The 20,428-nt window shown below is 32.6% G+C and overlaps 1 protein-coding gene across 39 annotated transcripts in view; it reads left to right on the top strand.

Annotated features, from left to right (window-relative positions):
- PPIP5K2 (diphosphoinositol pentakisphosphate kinase 2) overlaps window positions 1–20,428 on the top strand; it is a 98,800-nt gene that overhangs the window by 15,224 nt on the left and 63,148 nt on the right. For 33 of the 39 annotated variants that reach the window (XM_072789095.1, XM_072789057.1, XM_072789207.1 and 30 more), the window contains 12 exons: window positions 812–966; window positions 2,192–2,293; window positions 3,842–4,003; window positions 5,721–5,842; window positions 7,526–7,627; window positions 8,781–8,867; window positions 9,599–9,674; window positions 9,870–9,979; window positions 10,919–11,004; window positions 12,948–13,073; window positions 13,214–13,335; window positions 13,623–13,805. In XM_072789095.1, coding sequence (XP_072645196.1) covers window positions 812–966; window positions 2,192–2,293; window positions 3,842–4,003; window positions 5,721–5,842; window positions 7,526–7,627; window positions 8,781–8,867; window positions 9,599–9,674; window positions 9,870–9,979; window positions 10,919–11,004; window positions 12,948–13,073; window positions 13,214–13,335; window positions 13,623–13,805 — 1,433 coding nt within the window. Of the gene's footprint in view, window positions 1–811; window positions 967–2,191; window positions 2,294–3,841; window positions 4,004–5,720; window positions 5,843–7,525; window positions 7,628–8,780; window positions 8,868–9,598; window positions 9,679–9,869; window positions 9,980–10,918; window positions 11,005–12,947; window positions 13,074–13,213; window positions 13,336–13,622; window positions 13,806–20,428 lie in introns of all 39 variants that reach the window. The other 6 variants (XM_072789234.1, XM_072789135.1, XM_072789089.1 and 3 more) reach the window with 2 other exon arrangements.

Below are 20,428 nucleotides of genomic sequence, written 5' to 3'. Positions count from 1 at the left end.
TTTCTAGTTATCTGAAACATAGCATGTAAGTTATATATAACAGTCTAACAAGCCAAGATAAATGTTTATCTGCTTTACTATTTAATATTCTGGTAAGACTATTTTGGAGAATTTTGATGACTTTTTTGTACCTTAAAGCAACTTTTGTTGAAAACTAGATATAGCATTTATCATCAGTAACAGGGAACTTCTCTCATTTTTCTAGAGGTAAAAAATTAACTTCCTGATTGGATTACCTTATATAGGTTACATTAATAACAATTTCATGTTTTGTGGTATCTATGATACAACTGATTCCATACAACTTTCAGAATATGGTAGCAATCTAAAAAAATTTTTCAATCTTTTTTGTTGGTATCATTTCATATGTAACTTTGATTCTGTGGGATAAAGTGAAATGACAGGTTTGTAAGATTTTGAAGAATAACTATAGTTTTTAATGTCATGAATCATAAATAGTGGGGTATGTTGTTTGCATAAATATTTTTTTAGAATTATTTATTTATTTTGGAGAGATAGGGGGAGGGACAAAGGGAGCAAATCTTCATTCAGGCAGACTCCTTCCTCAGTGTGGAGCCCAACACTAAGGCTCTATTTCACACAGTCTATAAGATCACGACCTGAGCCAAACCAAGAGTTAGACACTTTACTAATGAGCCACCCAGCTGCCCCTGCATAAATGTTTAATTAAAATCAAATCGTACATTATCCAAGGTTTTCTTTATATAATCTATTCTAGTAAAAGCTTTTAAAATAATGTTATATCTAGACAATATGCAATATGTAATTTTTCCCACTGTTTGATTTTTAGAATGCAATCTGATTGAAGGGGAAGATCATGTAGAAGTAAATGGTGAAGTTTTTCAAAAGCCGTTTGTAGAAAAGCCAGTCAGTGCAGAGGATCACAATGTTTACATTTACTATCCCACATCTGCTGGTGGTGGAAGTCAAAGACTTTTTCGAAAGGTAAATCTTTGTTATCCTAGGGAATGCTGTTCTTCATACTTTGTACAAATTTTTCTAAAAGTAATCAAGTATTTAGTAGAACTAAGATTAAATAAGACTGTATCATTCAGGGATAAATTAAAACTGATACCCTTCTTTGTTAGAAAAACAAGGCATCATTTTAGTTATTTACTGTTGTTTATGCAAAATTTCTACTTACAAAATACCAAGAAAATTATTTTTCTCTCTACTTTCCACTTATGTATCTGGCTTATGAGAAATTTGGGTAAAGGTCAGTAGTCTTTAAAAAAATGGCCCCCAAGATAGAAAATTCATAGACAAAAATAGTATCAATAACTTTTACATACGTGAAATATGCTCAAATAAATGCAAATGAAGTCTAAAAGATAATGACATTGAAGTACCTTTTGGATTGGCAAGGATCAAAAACATTGAGATAGTTGGAAAACAAGCACAAACCCAAATGTTGGTAGAGATGTAAATTAATAGAGCCTCTTACCTCTTAGCAACATAATTTGACCATGCAGTAAGATTAAAAGTGCACGTACATTTACAAGGAACCATGGAAATGCAAAGTAAGAACACGGTGAGATACTACTTTATATCCATTAGTGGCAAGTGTTATGTCTAACAATACCAATTATAGACAAGGATATAGAGTGGTGGGAGCTTACATACATTGCTAGAAGACGCTGAATTGTTAAAACTGTTCATAAAATATTTGGCATTATTTTTGTCAGTTGAATATGAGCACTTAGTAATTCTGTCACCTGCTAATTCTACTTGTAGCATATACCTTAGAAATATTCTTGCACATGGAACACTTACAAGAATGTTCAAAGCAACACACTTCTCCTGGCTAAAGCTTAGAAAACAACCTAAGTACTTGTTAATAGAATGAATGAATTATGGTGTACTTATACAGTGGAAAATTCTGTAGTGGTAAAAGTGAACAAATGAGGGTTACATGCAACAACATGGTTGATTGGAACCACTCTTAGGAACATTATTCTTACTGTTCTTGGTATTTTTTTTACGATTTGACTTACATGTAAGTTATAATTACAGCAGAAAATAATCCAGTGTCAACTATATAATAAATGTCAAACATTTATTTTTATTTTTTTGGTAATATCTAAGATGGAAATACATGGTAAGAAGGTTATATTATAAAAATGAGATGAATAATTTAGTTTTTATATTTACGGATATCTTTCTTTTTCAGATCGGCAGTAGAAGTAGTGTTTATTCCCCAGAAAGCAATGTACGAAAAACAGGCTCATATATATATGAAGAGTTTATGCCCACAGATGGTACTGATGTAAAGGTAGGATTGATTACACTATATTTTAATTTTGTATTTAGTTTACCAGTGATATCAGAAAAAGTGATTAACCCCGGGGATAGACTCTATTCTGGATCTCTTTATGACTAGGGATTCTTAATCTGTTTTGTATTATAAATGCCCTTGGCAGTCTGAAGCCTTTGGACCCTTTTTTAAGAATAGTTTTCTTAAATGTTTAAAGCAGGATTGCCAGAGGAGACAAATTTTATTAAAATATAGTTAGAAAAGTATTTAAAAACCAACTTTGTGATGTAATAATATGTATATGTGCTTTTTTAAAAGGACATTAAGGGACACCTGGGTGGCTCAGCAGTTGAGCATCTGCCTTCAGCTCAGGGTGTGATCCCGGAGTCCCATGATCGAGTCCCATATCGGGCTCCCTACATGGATCCTGCTTCTCCTGTCTCTGCCTTTCTCTGTGTCTCTCGTGAATAAGTAAATAAAATTTTTAAAACAAAATAAAAAAATAAAAGAACACTAAACAATAAAATATAGTGGGTAAGGGTGTAATAGCCACTAGTTTCTAAGCATTGATTAGTGTAAATGATCTGAGATCTGCAGCAACTGTAGCGTAATATAAAAATATGTTTGATTTCCTTTGGTCACAGATAAGGTCTTAATTGTTTTGCCTTTAGCAAGTCTCTAACGACAATGTCCTTTTTTTCTAAGGTATAAACCTTATCATGAACCTCATTAAAAATTTCTCATGTGGATTTTGTTGACCATAGAATAATAATGCAGTTCATAAGGGTGGCATACAGAATATTTCACAATCTGTCCTCTGTCTGCCCTATGGACCTTATTTCTTACAGTATAAATAACACCAGATAACTTACCTGAATGCATCATGCTCTTTCATGCCTCTGACCTCTGTGTTAATTACCTTTGCTTACGGTGCTATTTGCTTTCTTGTGTCTGCCTTTCAGTATATACTGTCCCTCACCACCCCTCCCATTTTTTACTCTTTCTTTTGGCCATGACTTCCACTTATAATATTTTAAATTATTTGGACCTCCCTTTGGTTAAGCTAAAAAAATTTGGAAAAGATCACATGCCATACAACCTCATGTTCCTTTATAATGCATAGTATAATCATTCTTTGTAGAGAATGGAACTTCATGTTTCCAGGCTTTTTTTCTTTTTCTTTTTTTAAGATTTTATTTATTTATTTATGAGAGACACATAGAGAAAGGCAGAGACATAGGCAGAGAGAGAAGCAGGCTCCTTGCAGGGAGCCCGACGTGGGACTCCATCCCAGGACTCTGGGATCCCGGCCTGAGCCAAAGGAAGATGCTCAGCCACTGAGCCACTCAGGCATCCTTCACGTTACCTGTTTTGCTATGTAATCAATTACATTTCCAATGTATTAAAAATTTTGGCATGTGAAATAGAAGTGTGAAAAGAATAGTCTGAAGATTGAAGTATTTTTATTGATTATCTTTTGATTTGTTGTCTGCTGTTTTTTTTCATTTAATACATTTAAAATAATATATAAAATTTTTAATATACGTATTTTAACATTTATGAAAGGTTTATACAGTGGGTCCAGATTACGCACATGCTGAAGCTCGAAAATCTCCAGCTCTTGATGGCAAGGTGGAACGAGACAGTGAGGGAAAAGAAGTTAGATACCCTGTTATTCTTAATGCACGAGAGAAATTAATTGCCTGGAAAGTCTGCCTTGCATTTAAGGTAAGATGTTTTACAGGCCATACAGACCCCTGTAAAAGAAATTCTAATTTTCTTTTTTGAGTAGAAGAAATGTTATATGGGCATTTAATTGGAGAAGTAAAATGAGAAGATACTGTTTCTCTATATTCTTTCTGTATTAATATAAAAAGGAATTTTTCCAATTCAGAAATTGAAATGATGGAGGAAAACTTAACTAAAACAATAGCATTAACCAGTGTTTAGAGGTATTATTTAACATGGTAAAAACAACTGGTTAAGAGTACTAGTACTATTTACTCAGAATTGATAAATGATGGCTTTTTTGAATAAAAAAGGTCCTTAGCAGTCTTCTACCTTTGTCAGTACATCCTTTAGCCTGTTTGTTGTGTATTATAAAATGTGTCCATAAAAGCAATACAAATATGTTTCTTAAAGAAAATTTTTCTAACATTTGACTCATTCCCTCAGTCTATATAAATATATTAGGCTTCCACTAATGTTTGTGGTAAAGACTTATACAGAAGTAGTACAACTTGCAGCTATTAAAGGATAAATTTTACCTCTTGAAGTCTTTTCTTGGATATATAGCATAAAGACTAGTGTGTTACTGGGTATTAAATTATAAATACTTTATGTTTTAATAATTTGAAGTCACTTTTGTAGAAGGAATATTGGCCTTTAAATACATTTTAAGAGCTATATATAAATTGTTTTAGTTTTATAATATAGGATTCCAAAAGACATGACTTAAAATCACATTATACTAACATGAGGATTTGAATATAAAATGCAGAAGATAGAAAATTTTTAGAGCCTGAGCAGGAAATTCATACCTCACAACTAATTGTTCTCTTCTCCCAAATAAAGTAAATTTATTTCAGGTGCTCACAGGGATGTAGTTGTCAGGGTTTAAAAGATCCAGAGAGAGGAATGTCTGGCTGGCTCAGTTGATAGAGCCTGTGACTCTTGATTTTTGGGTTCGTGAGTTTGAACCCCACATTGGATGTAAAGATTACTTAAAAATAAAATCTCTTAAAAAAGGATTCATAGAGATAATTGAACATTTTCTGTGGGACATATCTTTAAGACTATTTTTTGCTTTATACTTTTTTGTTTTTGTTTTTGTTTGTTTTTGTTTTTTTTTGTTTTTTAATTTGTTTTTTTAATTTATGATAGTCACACACAGAGAGAGAGAGAGAGAGAGGGGCAGAGGGAGAAGCAGGCTACATGCACCAGGAGCCTGACGTGGGATTCGATCCTGGGTCTCCAGGATCGCGCCCTGGGCCAAAGGCAGACGCTAAACCGCTGCGCCACCCAGGGATCCCTATACTTTTTTGTTTTAAAGTGATATAATTTCAACTATCACAAAATTTAACAAAGCCTTTAGAAAGTTTTACTCTTATTTTTTAATTGTTGCTTGAAGAACATCTTATAATAGTATAACATTACTGTTATTATGTTAATAACATAGTATGTTATTTTTTGGCTCCTCTTATCTCTTAATCATTTTTGTTCTGTATTTATTTCATGAGGGAACTCAAATGATCATATGGTAGATTTTATGTATTTTCAGAGTACTCAAGTTACAGATGAATAATTTCATTTATTACTTACTATGAAATAAACTAATAAGCAATAGTACATTTTTAGGCATTTATAAAATTTGATATGTTGTAATAAGAAAAACTGTGAATCCTAATTCAATGTAACTTTAAAGTTTATAATTTATTTTAAATAGCAAACAGTTTGTGGTTTTGATTTGTTACGGGCCAATGGACAGTCCTATGTCTGTGATGTCAATGGCTTCAGTTTTGTGAAAAACTCCATGAAGTATTATGATGATTGTGCAAAAATACTTGGGTAAGGATTTTTTTTCTTTATGTTTCTCCTCTTTATCTTTGTTACAGCTAATGCATACCAGCTACTCAGAATCCAAATAATTGTAAATATCAAATGATCAGGATCTTATAAGCATTCTAGAATAAAAATCAATGTTCATAAAAATGACATCCTCAAAGAACCATGCCAAATCCTGAATTATACTTTGGGTTAGCAAAGGCAGATTGATTTGTGGCCAGTATAGATGAAGGCTTAACGATATTTTAACTTTTAGATTTAGAAGTGTTATATAATGATTATTATAGATAATTTATTAGGTTACTTTGTTCTGCAATATGATTACAGTTGAAAAGGCTTCATTTTCTTTTAAGATATAAAATGAACATTCATGAAAGTAAGCAGAGTAAAATAGAAATATTTGGAACTCAGGGTTCCTTTGAATGATACTGCTTTCATGGCGCCTCGGGTGTCTCATTTAGTTAAGCATCTGCCTTTGGCTCAGGTCATGAACCCAGTGTCCTGGGACTGAGCCCTACATTGGTTCCCTGCTTGGCAGAGAGCCTGCTTCTTCTCTCTCTGCTGTTCCCCCTGCTTGTGCTCTCTTGTTCTCTCTCTGTCAAATAAATAAATAGATAAATCTTAAAAAAAATACTGCTTTCTATTATCATATATCACTTAAAGATTATCTCATGATGCTTTCTATTATCATATATCACTTAAAGATTATCTCATGAGATTATCAAGTGAACACAAAAGAAATTACTGCATGGAGAAATCCATTTTTATATCCTTTGACCTATTTTCTTATACTTTGAAGATTCACAAGACAAATATTTTTAAACCAGTTCAAAGTATATTTGACAAAGTTGTAGGAAACTTATACTTTAAAATGTATTGTCATAATAGGAATCAGCTTTTATAGTATATTTTCGAGATTGGTGAACTTTGCCTTAAGGTGAAATTTGGGGGAGCTTACTAAATTTTAGCATGAATAAATGCTCAGTTTAAACAATATAAAAATGTTTTATAATTGCTTAACATGTTTCCATTGTTAACTGTATTAGTAAAATATAATGGAAATTTGTTTAAAAAGAGCCATGGTATTTAGAGTAACTTCAAAAATGATCAGTAAACAGGTATGAAATGATTCCTGGGGCACCTGGTGGCTCAGTTGGTTTGAGCATTCAACTTTTGGTTTTGGCTCAGGTCACTCTCTCAGGTCATGGGATTGAGCCCCATATTGGCTTATGCTCAGTGGGGAGTCTGCTAGAGATTCTCTTTTTCTCCTCCTCCCCCTGCCCCCATTCATGCACACACTCTAAATAAATAAATAATAAAATCTTTTTTAAAAAAAGAAGAAATGATCTGTGGCCATAAAGAAGAGACCATCTTGGTTTTCAGAATTGATCTGTAAGTAGATATAATGCAATTACAATGATTTATTTGCATCTAATGTAATTTATTTCTTGGAACTAAAATAATAATCCCAAATTTATGGCATTTCTTCAGTGTGTTCTAATGCACCAGTTTAGACCTGCTAATCTAATTTTTAATCAAGACTGATTCTTTGAGTTACTTTTTATTACACTATAATAGAATCACTAGTTTGACTTAAACTTTTATGATTCTGTATCATTTATCATTAAGTACTAAGTTTTGTCTTAAAGTGAGCTAATTTATAGTCTCTTCTTTTTTGTATCAAAGCAATATTGTAATGCGAGAGCTTGCTCCACAATTTCATATCCCCTGGTCAATACCCTTAGAAGCTGAAGATATCCCGATTGTACCAACTACATCTGGAACTATGTAAGTTTGGATATTTTCATTTAGAAATTCCTTGTGTTTTGTACATCAGTCTCTGCTACTACATTAGAGAGTAAATTTTTTAATGATTTTTGGACACGTTACTGTGTATGTTTTCATATGATTAACTTTGCAGTTAGAGAAATTGATTATATGCTTTTGAGGGGTCCACCTAGATTAAAAATCTTTTATATTGGTAAAAATAAAATTCTGGAAAAAAATCCTGAAAAATGCTTAGATATTATAGAACTATTGAATTAAGTCATAAAAATAAAGGAGGTGCTAGTAGGTATGTCACTTAAAGGTTCATACTCAGTGGTCATACAACTTCTGTTCTCTGAGTGTGTAAAGAAAAACAGGTATATCTTGAGGTAAATTAATTAGACCAGTATTGCCAAAGAATCTGATAACATTCTGCTAGTGAAAATAACTGCTTGAAACTTACCTGCTACTCAGATGAGTGGACCAAATGTTTCATATTCACAGCTTGGATGTTTACATTAGCATGTTAAATATTCTGAGAAGTCCCAGTTGGGGTCTTGGTATTAAAATATTTAATTTTATTTTTAAGCCAGTATTCTCAAACTATTTAACAGAATTTTTTTTTTAAGGTCGCTTATTAAAATCCTGTAGGGTTGTATTCTATGGCTTACAATTTGGCACATGTGAAATTATACCCTAGTAATATCATCTTCTAGTAATTTGTGTTTGAAATACTTGTTATTTCAAACTTATTCTTTACTTGTTATTTCATCCTTATTCTTATAAGGGCAAAATAAATATAGCAGCTATAAAGTAAAGCTTTATTTTGCTTTGATTTAATGAAATCTCAGTCTGTGATGATCTGTGCTACAGGGCAAGTACTTAATGAAGTTCCAGGATTGCTATTCGTTTACTCTTAACCCAGTGTGAGCATAGCCATCTCTAGACAGGAAGCTGATATACAGCTTCGTATTACTCCCCTTCCAGCTTCTTAAAGTCTTCTGAAGATTGAATTTGATAAAATCGACAGGTTGTTACATGTAGTGTTCTTCATGGGAAAGATTTTGAAATGGTAAAAGATGGTTCTAAATAAGTGATGAGATGCTGTGTTAGTTTGAATTACATAACACAAATCTTTGTTTGAAAATTGAGACTTTTTTTTTTGTTATTTTAGGATGGAACTTAGATGTGTCATAGCTGTGATACGGCATGGGGATCGAACACCAAAACAAAAAATGAAAATGGAAGTTAGGCATCAAAAGTATGTTTTAGGGGGAATAATATAACACTTGGGATAATTTAAGATTTCTGATAGGTGATCTAATTTGATTAACACATCATGTAGAAAAACTGGCTTCTTATTTCTTGGCCATTAATTTAAACCACTGGATACAAACAAAATTCATGTATGTTTGTATCAGCAACTGAAAATTATTATGGCAGTATCTATAAATTACTGTCTGTCTGATCTGACTTTCATTTACGGTTGTAAAGGTGTCACCATTCAGAGGTGTTCTGTTTAATCTTAGCATGTTATTCTCTTCATTACTTTCTCTGAGTCCTTAACCTCTCAACCTTCTAGAAGAAAATTAGTAGAATGTAAGTTTGTCTTACTTCTCTTCAGTATTTGATTTGGAAATCATAAAATTTAAAAATTGAACCAATAAAATAAGTGTTAAAACATTTTTTAACATGAATATGTATGTGGTGACTTCAGAAAATAATATTTAATATTATAATCATATATTCAGTTTCCATCATGAGAAAACTTTTAAAAACAATCTAGTCATTGTTACTTTGATGTGGTTAGGGGAATACTAAGTTTTATCACTCAAAGTAGTGATCACTCACCTTGTATAGTGAAAGAGGACACACAGTATCTGAAATCCATAGACCCTGAGTCCCATGTCTTCATTTTTAATTGACTTGTGTAGGTTTATGGTGTTAATATTAATTACGGCAAAGAACTAACTGTGCTGTCTTTTTTATAAGATTTTTCGATCTTTTTGAAAAGTGTGATGGATACAAATCTGGGAAATTAAAACTCAAAAAGCCAAAACAATTACAGGCAAGTACATTTGTTTTCTTATTAGTTTTATTTTTTTATTCATTCATTCATTCTATTTAAATTCAGTTTGCCAACATACAGTATAACACCCAGTGCTCTCTCATCATGCGCCCTCCTTAATGCCCATCATCTTGTTGGTTTTAAATCACTAATGGCAAAGTCACATAAAAAATTCAGTTCTTTATTATTTTATAGGAAGTACTGGACATTGCCCGACAACTTCTTATGGAGCTGGGGCAAAATAATGATTCTGAAATTGAAGAAAACAAGTCAAAACTTGAACAACTTAAGACTGTATTAGAAATGTGAGAATCTTTTTGAAATCTTTAATTTTGATAACTACTTAGAGTGTTCTTTTTTTATTATCTGGCTTTGTTAAATTTCTTTCACAGTTTGATCTTTCTGCACTTTATTGCTAAAGATGAAGAGAAATTAATGAAAGTCTAGTGAGATTTTTATTTACACCTGTAAGAAAATAGATTGTTGTGTTGAGGGTTATTGTTTTAGTTTTACTTTTTATTTTGATGAGAAGATTTTGGATATTTTATGACGTAGTATTTAGGATGGAAACCAAATTGCTAAAAGACCATGGATTAAATGTTGTTTTATTAAAAAACAGTTTTGAACTATGTTTTAATAAAGTGAAATTGAGGCCAGCCCTGGTGACTCAGCGGTTTAGTGCCACATTCAGCCTGGGGTGTGATCCTGGAGACCTGGGATCGAGTCCCATGTTGGGCTCCCTGCATGGAGCCTGCTTCTCCCTCTGCCTGTGTCTCTGCCTCTCTCTCTATGTGTCTCATGAATAGATAGGTAAAATCTTTAAAAAAATAATAATAATAAAATAAAATAAATAAAGTAAAATTGATAACACCAGTATGCCTATTATAAGCTTTACATATTTGACCACTTAGAATTTTATTTCCTTTATTTTTTAGATATACATACATTTATATTTTTTTATACTTCTGTACTTTGCCATCTCTTCAGAATTGTCCAAGTTTTATAGAGAAAATTTTGTATTTTCATTTTTAATGTGATTAGAATGACTACCTTAGGACAGATTTTCTTCTGGGATATGTTAGAGAATTCAGCAATTAATTACAAATAGAAGGTGGCACTTAAACATAGATTTAGTTTTTCTATAGATGGATTTTAGTTTTTATCTAGATGGACTTTAGTTTTTCTTTAGGAGGTTACGTTGAATACTTACTGAATATTATTCTGCTTATCATTTTGTTTTTCAGGTATGGCCATTTTTCTGGAATAAATCGTAAAGTTCAATTAACTTATCTCCCTCATGGTTGTCCTAAAACATCTAGTGAAGAGGAAGGTATATCACTATTAATACTTACTGTGTTTTAATTATGTGTAGGGACCTACCACTCATTTTACTACCTTTAGACCCTCATCTGTGTAATAATTCAGGGACTAACATGCTGAATAATTGAAAAATGAAGTTCTGTTAACTTTGACTTCTATCCTTTAAATAAAGGATAGATTTTATTCTTTATTTTTTAAGTAAAGGATAGACTTCATTGTTTTGGAAACTGCTTAGGACTTCCCTTTTAAGATTGTTTCACAAAGTTTATTTATAACTAAATGTTACTTAATGGGCCCCTTTCTTCCTCTTTTAAGTAGAAGAGGACAGAGTATATTGGAAGAAAACTCAAAAAATACAAAAAGACTATTTGAAGAAATACGTAATATACATGTTTCTGATATAGCTATTTTCTTCCACTGAATAAATCAGAATGAGCATTTAAATAGCATAGAAATCCATAAATCTATTTACCCTTTAAAAGAAAAATGGGCAAGGGTTGGAGAAACCATTTCATTGAGGAATGTGATCCCCGATAAAATAATGATAATAATAGTAATAATTACTTTTGCCTATCACACTAGTAAAGTGTTTTATTCATTGGTCAAATGTATGATGAAGAATGTTGATGAGAATGCAATGTGATTGGATTTCAGTCATATTGGTAGGAGAATAAATTGACTAACTCTTTGAAAAGTAATTTGTCAATATATATTAGAAATTTTAAAAAATGGTCATACACTTCGATCTTAATTCTGCTTGTAAGAATATATCCCAAGGAAGTGGTCAGACATTCAGGAAAAGATTGATCTTTGGGGATATTCACAATGTCAGTATTTATAGTAGCATAAATTGAAGTAGTGATTATCTTAAATGCAAGCACAGGTGTGATTATGTTATAAAGCACAGGTGTGATTATGTTATAAATTTATCTTAAAATTTTAAGTGTTGCTATTTTGTCACACTAGTGATTAATAGCAAGATAGGTCAGTTCCTTGAATTTTAATGTTTGTGATCAAAAAACATTCTGTAAATAACTATGATTGAAGAAGTGTGTTAATTAATTGTCCTTCCATAAATTAATATTGGCCTGCATAAAAAAGTACGTACAACTACTATTTAGTCCCAAGAGAAAAGTTGATTTCTCTCACTTTAATGAATCATCATTAAATTTTTCAGCACTTATATTGTTTGTTTTTAAATTACCTTTGTTTCTGTAGCCCAATGCAGATCTTAGGACATGATAAAGGCCAGATAAATTAGGTATAGAAACTCATTTGCGTGTGGAAGTTCCCTAATATCTGAGAAAAAACTTTTTGGCCAGGGACATAAAGAGACTGCACAATTCCAAATTTAAAAAAGTTGCCCTTGGGCTGCATTTTATTCTATATCTCATTCATAAACTTAAATTGTAACAAATTTTAGGCTTTCTGATCTCACGTCTTCCTAAAAATTATGCAAGTCGTTGATTCCTCATCATAAAAATGTGAATCATAAAAATGTATACATCTTCACTTCAGCTATCATTACCTTTTATGTGAGATTCTTGATGTAAAGACAAAATCTCATCCCGTGGTCAAGGAGCTCTTAATCTAGCATCACTAGCACAAGTAAATTAAATATATTGGGCAAATACTATTGGTGCCATATCACTATGAAAGCAGGGAAGGTAGAAACAATTCTTTCAGAGAACTGGGAAAGAGCCTTCTTCCTAAAGTATGGAAGAGGTTTTGAAGTTTTAGTAAGATTTTAACAAGTAGAGGAAATTAGCAAAGAGTGTTCGTGACAGAAGCAAAGGCCTAAAAAGGTAGGTATGTTCAGAGGAACAAAATAATGTATGTAAAAGCTATATTCCACTGCAGAAGATAGAACAAAGAAAAAATTCATCTTGAAATGTGTCTTTGTAAAAGAACCAAACTTGACATTTGCCTTTTATCCATTCACATGTATCTTAGACAGCCGAAGAGAAGAACCATCCTTACTTTTGGTTCTAAAATGGGGAGGAGAACTAACTCCTGCAGGCAGGGTCCAGGCTGAAGAACTTGGAAGAGCTTTCAGGTGTATGTATCCTGGAGGTCAAGGTAATTTGGAGTTTCTTTAATTTGGCTAAGTCTATGCATTATGTTTTCAAATCTTCATTTATTTTGAGATCTTACTAAATATTTATAGAAATATAGTGAGACAAAAATATAGCTTAAGTGATTTGAGTATTTATTTTCAGGAGATTATGCAGGATTTCCTGGTTGTGGTTTACTTAGATTACATAGTACCTACCGACATGACCTCAAAATATATGCCTCTGATGAGGGACGAGTCCAGATGACTGCGGCTGCTTTTGCAAAGGTATAAATAATTTTTTAAAAAATTAGTAGAAATGTTGTCTAATATTACATTTTAAAAGATATTTTGCCAAGGCAAATATTTTAAATATTTAAATATTCTGAATTTGAAATTTCGAACTCTAGTCCTGAAATGGTAGATTAGCTATATTATTAGTAAGGTTTGTTTATTGCAAATAGTTAGCTAATACCCTGTGAAATTCAGCATGTAACAAAGTAATTATTATAATACTTTCTGTTAATTTGTATACTAACGTTAAAATCTGTGTTGCCTTTATTTAATATGTTTAGGGGCTCCTAGCTCTAGAAGGAGAGCTTACACCCATTCTTGTTCAGATGGTAAAGAGTGCAAATATGAATGGTCTTTTGGATAGTGACAGTGACTCTTTGAGCAGTTGTCAGCAACGTGTGAAAGCAAGACTTCATGAAATACTTCAGAAAGATAGAGATTTTACTGCTGAAGACTATGAAAAGGTGGGTCTTAGCAAACTTTTACATTGTGAAATATCACACACATGCAGAAAAGTATATAAAACATAAGCTTAGATCCTATTGTATTTTAAAGCAAATACTCCTGTAGGTACCATCCAGATACAGAAATAGAACAGTGGGACACTTCTGACCCCTGTGTGTCCCTTCTCAATTGAAACTCCTTTCCAACATCCTAGAAATAATTACTATCCTGGCTTTATATTGCTCTTTTTTGTAGGCTTCTCATATCAAGAAAACTTATTTAGATTTAGATTATTTAGATTTAGATTTAGATTTAGACCCAACTGTTGTGATCTCATTTTTGGCTGTTGTCTAAACTTCATGCAATAGAGTAGGTTTTCATTTATGTTTGGCTTCTTTTGCTCAATATTGTGTTTGTGATATTCACTCATATTTTTGAGAATTTCTGTGGTTAATCACTCATTACACCTATGTAACATTTTATTTGAGGGATTGGCAGACTTTTTCTGTAAAAGACCAGATAGTAAATTTTAGGCTTTGTGGGTCACATATGGTTTCTTGTTGCATATTCTTTTTGTTTTTTAACGACCTTTTAAAAATGTAAAAACTATTCTTTGCTTTTGGGCTATGCCACAGTCCACATTTGGCCTGTAGGACATAGTTTGATGACCCATGTTCTATTTTATGAATGCACTAAAATTTGTATATACTTTGTACTGTTATTACAGTTTTGTGCTCTTATGATTAATACTGTTATGACTGTCCTGTATAGCTCCTACTGCATATGAGCATACATTATCTTAGTCACATTCTAGGACTGGAATTATTGTGACTCACAGTTTGCTTATGCTTCACTTTTAGCAGACAATGTCAAACTGTTTTCCAAAGTCATTAAACCAAATTACACTTGCACCAGAAGTCCATGAGAATAATCGTTATTCTAAATGATCTCTCTTCTTGGTATTCTCAGACTATTCAGTTTTGGCCACTGTGAAGATGGATGTGTAATAGTAGCTTGGTGTGGTTTTAATATTTTTGACTGTTTAGATACCATTTTATGAGGCCTTCTCTTCAAGTCTCTTGCCCCCTTTTTTTTTTTCCTACTGCTTGTCTGCATTTTTCTTAGTGAGTGGTAGATGTTCTTAAATTATTTTGGTTGTAAGCTCTTTATATGTGTTCTAAATACTACTATGACCCTTTATGGTGTCTTTCAATAAGCAGAGGTTCTTATTTTTCATGAATTCTAAGTTTAATTTTTTCCTTTATGGTCACTGCATTTTTTATGTTGTCTAATATCTTTTTTCTTTTTTTTTAATTATTTAGGTATAATTGACACACAATGTTGCATTAATATCAAGTGTACCACACAGTGATAAGACAGATAAGACTATATGTTATGTTATGCTCACCACAAGTGTAGCCATCATCTGTCACCATAAAGTGCTATTATAATACCATTGACTGTATTCCCTGTGTTGTACCGTTTATCCCCATGACTTGCTCGTTCAGTAACTGGATGCCTGAATCTCCCACTCCCCTTTGTGATTAGCATATTTTAATGTATAGCTTATAATATCTTTTTCTAATTAGAGGTCATAAGATGTTTTTATGTATGATCTTCTGTAACCTTTACTGTTTTGCCCTTCATGTTTATCTGTAATCCACTAAAATTGATTTTTGTGTGTGCTACAAGGAAAGGATGACACAGTTGATTTTTGCCCAATTGTATATACATGCTGATATTTCAGCACCACATACTGAAAGACTGTGCTTTCCCCATTAAGTAGTCTTTATAATATATATAGTGTAGTCTATTTCTACACTATATTCTTTCCTTGATCCTGTGCCACTGAATAAGATCTCCTGAGTCCTATATGGGTCCTTTTTCAAGATTATCTGGGCTTTTCATTCATTTCCATATAAATTTTAAAATAAACTGTCAAAAATCCTGTTGCAGTATTGACTTACATGGATCAAATCTGTAGTTTCTGAAAATTTACATCTTTTAATGTATTTTTAATGCTGTTGTAAATACTACCTCTAAAAATTTTATCCTCTTGCTATGTAGAAATAGCTTCTTAATATTGACTTTATAAAATGCATCAACCTTATTGAGCTCATTTATTACTTTAATAACTTATCTGTGGATTTTTCTTTATCTTTTTTTTTTATTTTAAAGATTTTATTTATTTATTCATGAGAGACATAGAGGCGCTAAACCGCTGAGCCACCCAGGGATCCCCTTTTCTTTATCTTTTAAAGGCGCATGCCCCCAAGTTTTTTCTTCCTTTCTCATCTTGTTTATTATTTTTCTTGTCTGAATTCAGTAATTAGCACCCTGAAAACTGTTAAATAGGAGTAACATTTCTTGTCCATGTTCTCAAAGAAAGCTTTAATACTTGTCCATTAAATATGTTTTCTGTAGATCTTTTAATAATTATTCTTTTTTTAAATAATTATTCCTTTTTGAAATGAGGAAATTCCATTTTGTTCCTGTTTTGCTAAATGAAAAGTTCCTGATTTTTATCATGATTTCCTTTTCATCTGTTGCATCATATGATTTTTGGGAGATGTAAAGCTATCTTGGTTCCTAGAATAAATTCAACTTATATATATGTGTGTACGTATTTTGTTGTTCTTGTTAATATATCTCACTGGTTTGGGTTTACTGTTTTTGGTTAGGAGTTTTATATCAATGTACATGAGTCAGATTGACCTTCACATTTATATTCTTATGTCTTAGTCCTCTTTCAGTATCAGGATTATGCTAGTTTAATAAAATTAGATAGGAAGTCCTATTTTGGGGAAAGAATTTGTGTACATATCTTTAATTAAATGTTTTGTAAAATTGAGGCATCTGGATGGCTCAGTCAGTTAAGTGTCTGCCTTAGGCGTAGGTCATGATCCCAGTGTCTTGGGATCAAGCCCTACATTGGGCTCCCTGCTAAGCATTCTGCTTCTGCTAAGCTCTACATTCTGCATTCTGCTCCCTGCTAGGCATTCCCTGCTTCTCTTTCTCTGCCTGCCACTCCCCCTGCTTGTGCTCACTCTCTCCCTCTCTGTCAGATAAGTAAAATCTTTAAAAATAAAATAAAATTTTGCACTCTAATTGTGGATTTTCCCATCTTTGTATTTCTTCTAATCTTTACATATTTGATGCCTGTTACTGGATAGATACAAATTTAGAAATGATGTATTTCCATCGGTACTTTTTGCCTCAAAGTTTGCAGTTAATATAGCAACAACAGTTTCTTCCCCCTTTTTATTTGGTTTTACATTGTATATCTTTTTTATCATTTTACTTTGAATCATCCTGGAATTACATTTTTAGGTGTATCTATTACAACCTGCATATAGCCAGGATTTTTAAAAATGTATTATGAAAATCTTTAGAGCAGTTTTATTTACATTATAAGTGATTGATAAATCTACGTATGAATCCACTAGATTTTCAAGTACTTTATGTTTATACTGCCTTTTTTATTTTTCTCTCTTCCTTTGTTGAAGATGGTACTTTTTATTTACTTATTTCTCTGTTAGCTTAAAAATTATATTTGATTTTATTATTTGTTTTGTCATTAACCCTAGAGATAACTGTAGGTTTCTATGACTTCTTAAAGTTAGATGTTTACATACATGGTGCTCTTACTCTTCCTGGACAATACAAGGACTCTAGAAAAATACTATTCAAATGTTAACTTGGCCTAAGAATTATCTGGAGTCTGGTTAAAAATGCAGATTCTGATTCTTCACATCTGAGATAGGGACTAAGATTCCCATTCTAATAAGCTTTCAGTTCATGCCAATGCCTGCTAGTCCTTAGACCACACATTTAGAAGTGAGCTTTAAAATTCTTGTAACATTTAGCTAAGCCTGCAACTTATATGCTCTTAATATTATTTTAATTTTGTATCTTTTAAGCTATACAATATTACTTTTATTATTTTATGCAAGGAGTTTTTTATTTAGATTTGCCCATTAATTCACCCTTTTTCGTTTTTTTTGTTTGTTTCGTTTTAATAGGTTCCACACTAGGCTTGGGTTCCATGCACGTCTTAAACTCACTACCCTGAAATCAAGACCTGAACTGAAATCAGGAATTGGGCACTTAACTGACTGTGCCCCACATATGCCCTTTAAATTACCTTTCATTCTTTCTGAAGTTCATAGTTTCCATTTAAGACCATTTTCCTTCTGTCTGAACAACCAAATTAATTGTCAGTATTAGTCTTCTGGTGGTGAATTCTTTTTTGTTTATCTGAAGATGTTTTTATTTCAAGTTTACTTTTTTTTTAAGAAAGGGGTTGGTGTGAGGAGGAGCAGAGGAAGAAGGAGGATCTTTTTTTTTAAGATTATTTATTCATGAGAGACCAAGAGGCAGAGGGAGAAGCAGGCTCCCCTTAGGGAACCTGATGCGGGACTCAATCCCAGGACCCCAGGACCACAACCCAAGCCAAAGGCAGGTGTTCAACCACTGAGCCACCTAGGCGTCCAGGAAGAGGAATAATCTTAAGCAGACTCCACACCCAGTGTGGAGCCTGACCTGAGGCTCAGTCTCAAAACCCTGAGATGATGACCTGAGCCGAAATCAAGAGATGGGCACTTAACCAACTGAACCACCCAGATGCCCCTCAACTTTACTCTCATAGAATATTTTCACTGGTTATAAAGTTCTAGGGTAACATTTATTTTCTTTCATTGCACTGAAGGTACTGCTTCACCATCTTCTTAGCTTATACTGTTTCCCTTGAGAAGTCGTTTGTTGATCTTATTGTTGTACCTTTGAAGATAATCTTTTATTTATTTTTTTACTCCTGGCCACTTTGAACATCTTTAACTTTGATTTTCAGCAATTTTTCTCTTGTATGTTTAGTTGTAGATTGTAATTTGCTTTTTAAAATTTATCCTGCTAGTAGCTGATTAAGATTCTTGGATTTGTAGTCTCAGTTTGGGGAAGGTCTTTTTTTTTTGTTCTTTTGTTTTGTTTTTGTCTTTAATGTAACATTTGTTACCTTCTTCTGGGTCTTTAAATACATGTTTGTTAGAACTTTCTCTTCTCTTATCCTTTAAAATTTTTTTTTTTGTCCTTTGATCTCTATACTTCATTACCGATAAAATTTTCTCACTAGTCTTCCAATTTATTAAATCTCTCTTCAGCTGTATTCAATGTGCTTTTAATTCAGCCAGTACATTTTTCAATCCTAGAGTTTCTTTTTGCTTTTTTAATATATAATTTGTCATTTTTTTCAGTAATTTGCATTTTTTTGTTTTTAGTGTTTACTTTTTTTGAATACAGAAAGTTTCCTCATTTTCAGTTGTTTTATTTTGATATTGTTTTCTTTTTAAATCCAATATTCCACTGTTTTATTAGTTCAGGTATACAATATAGGGATTCAGCAATTCTGTGCATCACTCAGTGCTCATCATGATAAGTGTATTCTTAATCCCCATTACCTATTTTACCCCCCACACACCTCTACCCTGGTAACCATCAATTTATTCTCTGTGGCTAAGAGTGGTTCTTTTGGTTTGTCCCTTTTTTTTTCTTCATTTGTTTTGTATCTTCACTTCCACATATGAGTGAAATCATGTGGTAGTTGTCTTTCTCTGACTTATTTCACCTAACATTATACTCTTTAGATCTAACCACGTTGTTGCAAATGGCAAGATTTTATTCTTTTTCGTGGCTGAATAATATGAGTGTGTGTGAGTGTGTGTGTGTGTGTGTGTGTGTGTCTGTATACACCATATCTTTTTTTATCCAGTGTCTACATCTATATGTTTATACTTGGGCTGCTTTCCTAATTTGGCTATTGTAAATAATGCTGCAGTAGATATAGGGCTGCATGTATCTGTTAAATTAGGTTTCCTCATTTTTTGTTTTTTTTTTTTATCATTCTTATACCTAGGTTCTGTTCTGTTGTTTAGTCTGCCTTTTGTCATTCATATACCATCCTGTTTTCTTTCGTGCCTGAATATCTTGAATAATGGGTGCATATTTGTTTGTGGAAATTAAATTATCTTAAGATTATACTATCTTCCAGTGAAGTTTTCTTAATTTGTTCCTGCTCCATGCCTTGTTGACATAGCAATCTAAGATTGCCTTAGTCCAGTTTCAGAACAGGTCTTTCTCTCTTTCTTTCTTTCTTTCTTTCTTTCTTTCTTTCTTTCTTTCTTTCTTTCTTTCTTCCTTCCTTCCTTCCTTCCTTCCTTCCTTCCTTCCTTCCTTCCTTCCTTCCTCCTTCCTTCCTTCCTTCCTTCCTTCCTTCCTTCCTTCCTTCCTTTCATTTATTCATGAGCAACACAGAGAAAGAGGCAGAGACACAGGCAGAGGGAGAAGCAGGCTCCATGCAGGGAGCCTGATGTGGGACTTGGTCCCAGCCCTCTGGGATCACACCCTGAGCCGAAGGCAGACGCTCAACTGCTGAGCCACCCAGGCGTCCCCAGAACAGATCTTTCTGAGCCAAGAGTTGACTTGAACATGGTCTGCAGTTTGCTCATGGATTGGTTTGCATCTGATTCCTCTTTTTTTTTTTTCAAACCTTATATGCATAGCTTTCCAAGTTCTACTTTTGGGAACCTTAGACTTGACTTTTGTCCGTTAACCTAACAAGACTGTTAAAACTCTACTTCTCTTCTGTCTA

Source organism: Canis lupus, chromosome 2 (assembly GCF_048164855.1).
Source record: "Canis lupus baileyi chromosome 2, mCanLup2.hap1, whole genome shotgun sequence".
NCBI classification, from domain to species: domain Eukaryota; kingdom Metazoa; phylum Chordata; class Mammalia; order Carnivora; family Canidae; genus Canis; species Canis lupus.
The sequence above is the reverse complement of the archived record's forward strand: the minus strand, read 5'-3'. Positions and strand labels throughout refer to the sequence as shown.